At 53.6% G+C, this 1,927-nt stretch overlaps 1 protein-coding gene across 1 annotated transcript; it reads left to right on the plus strand.

Moving 5' to 3' along the window:
- Positions 1-312: 312 nt before the first annotated feature.
- Positions 313-870, plus strand: LOC138249595 (neuromodulin-like). The gene has a single exon (XM_069203536.1). It carries the CDS (start codon positions 313-315, stop codon positions 868-870), a length of 558 nt encoding a protein of 185 aa, XP_069059637.1.
- The last annotated feature ends 1,057 nt before the right edge of the window (positions 871-1,927 follow it).

Consider the following 1,927-nt stretch of genomic DNA (forward strand, 5'->3'; position numbering starts at 1 on the left):
CACCTGCACCCAGGTCCAGCACATATCCTCCTGCTACAACGATTCCCTCTACCTCCACTCCCATCCCACCCCGTTGGCCCTAAGAAGCTTTTACATGCCTGCCTTGACCTCTTCCCTCCACCTCCCATCTGTCCTGCCCATAAACCCTGGTCAGTACCTCAAAAACCCAGTCTGACACAGCTCCACCCCCAAAGTCTCCAGCTGCCACTAAAGGGCACATGAGTGCGACACCGGCCCCCAGCACCAGGGACACTCCCCCCCCCCAAAACAGAGGGCTAAAGTGCCGCCCCTCCCAAACAGACTGGCAAGACCATGGTGCCACCTCCAAAACCTACGACCATGGAGGCCCCACCCAAATCCCAGGATAAGGAGGCCGTAAACAAATCCAAGGACAAGGCGGCCACACCCAAATCCCTGTCTGAGAAGGCTCCACCAAAATCTCAGGCCAAGGGGGCCACACCAAAATCCCAGGCCAAGGAGGCCCCACCAAAATCTAAGACCAAGGAGGCCACACCAAAATCCAAAGCCAAGGAGGGCCCACACAAATCCCAGGCTAAGGAGGCCACACCAAAATCCATGGCCAAGGAGGGCTCACACAAATCCATGCCCAAGGAGACCCCACTTAAAACCATGGCCAAGGAGGCCCCACTCAAAACTTTGCCCAAGGTGCCCCATCTGGAACCAGAGGCCAAGGAGCAGCATCCCGCACCAGAGGCCATGGAGCAGCATCCCGAACCAGAGGCCAAGGAGCAGCATCCCGAACCAGAGGCCATGGAGCATTATCCCAAACCAGAAGCCAAAGAGGAGCATCTGGAACCAGAGGCCAAGGAGCAACATCCTGAACCAGAGGCCAAGAAGCACCATCAATAACCAGTGGCAGGAAGCCTCCTCCAGAATCAGTGGGAAGGCAGCCCCCTCTAGAACCAGTGGGCAGGCAGCCCCCTCCAGAACCAGAGGCAAGAAGCCCCCTCCAGAACCAGTGGGCAGGAAGCCCCTTCCTAATGGATGCCCCCCTGCAACCCCAACACCACCTGAGGTGCCTGTCCATTTCCAACATGATGCCCCAGAACAGTGGAGTCCCGTTGTTGTCAGGAGTCAGGTTGGGGCTAGGACTTTGCCCTGTGGGCATTTGTGACTTTGGACTGGCCTTTGGGCCTGCATGTATTTATTACTGCAGTTGTGTATGTTTTTGCAGTTTACATATTCATACAACAGGAATACAGTGGTTGGAACTGTGTATGTGTCCTGCGTTTCTTTACTCTGGGGTTCTGTTACTGTTATTTTCCTGTGCATCTGGTTCTGGGTGTGTGGTGTGTGTATGGTGTGTGTTGTGTGTGTGTGTCCCTCCTCCCTCCCTTGTGTGCTAGGTGGCTGTACTCACCGTAGTCATCTTCCTCAGCATTGGTGCTCCAGGATGGCCATGGCGTGGTACAGCATCGGGAAGACTTGCAGTTCAGGTTCCATGGCGGCCACGGACTCCTGTTTGTCCCTGGAGCTGAGTGTCTCCTTTTATATGATGTGTTTCCGCCAGGCTTTTGGTGTCATTGCTACCGCCCCGGAAATCCTGGCAGTGTGCTATGCCATAATATGATGGGCGGATCTTTGTCTGTCGCCTGCCTGTAGGTGGCTACCGCTGTGTCAGTGCTCGTACTGCACTGGCGGTTAGTGTGGTACATTGGCTGTCTATGGGAGGGCTCACTACCATGGTCATTATTTGGCAGTCATTACCACCAGCCTTTTGCCAGTGATACTGCCACTTTAACCTTGGCAGACAGAAAACCGCCAGGGTCATAATGACCACCAAAATCTCTTTATTTTCAATTCAGTACAAATTACAGAACATAGCACAAAGTGTGGCCCATAAACCTCTGATCCCTAGTCTAATTCTCTAAATAAGGAAAGTACATTTAGCTGAATAACTCATAAA

This window comes from Pleurodeles waltl, chromosome 8 (genome assembly GCF_031143425.1).
Source record: "Pleurodeles waltl isolate 20211129_DDA chromosome 8, aPleWal1.hap1.20221129, whole genome shotgun sequence".
NCBI lineage: Eukaryota > Metazoa > Chordata > Amphibia > Caudata > Salamandridae > Pleurodeles > Pleurodeles waltl.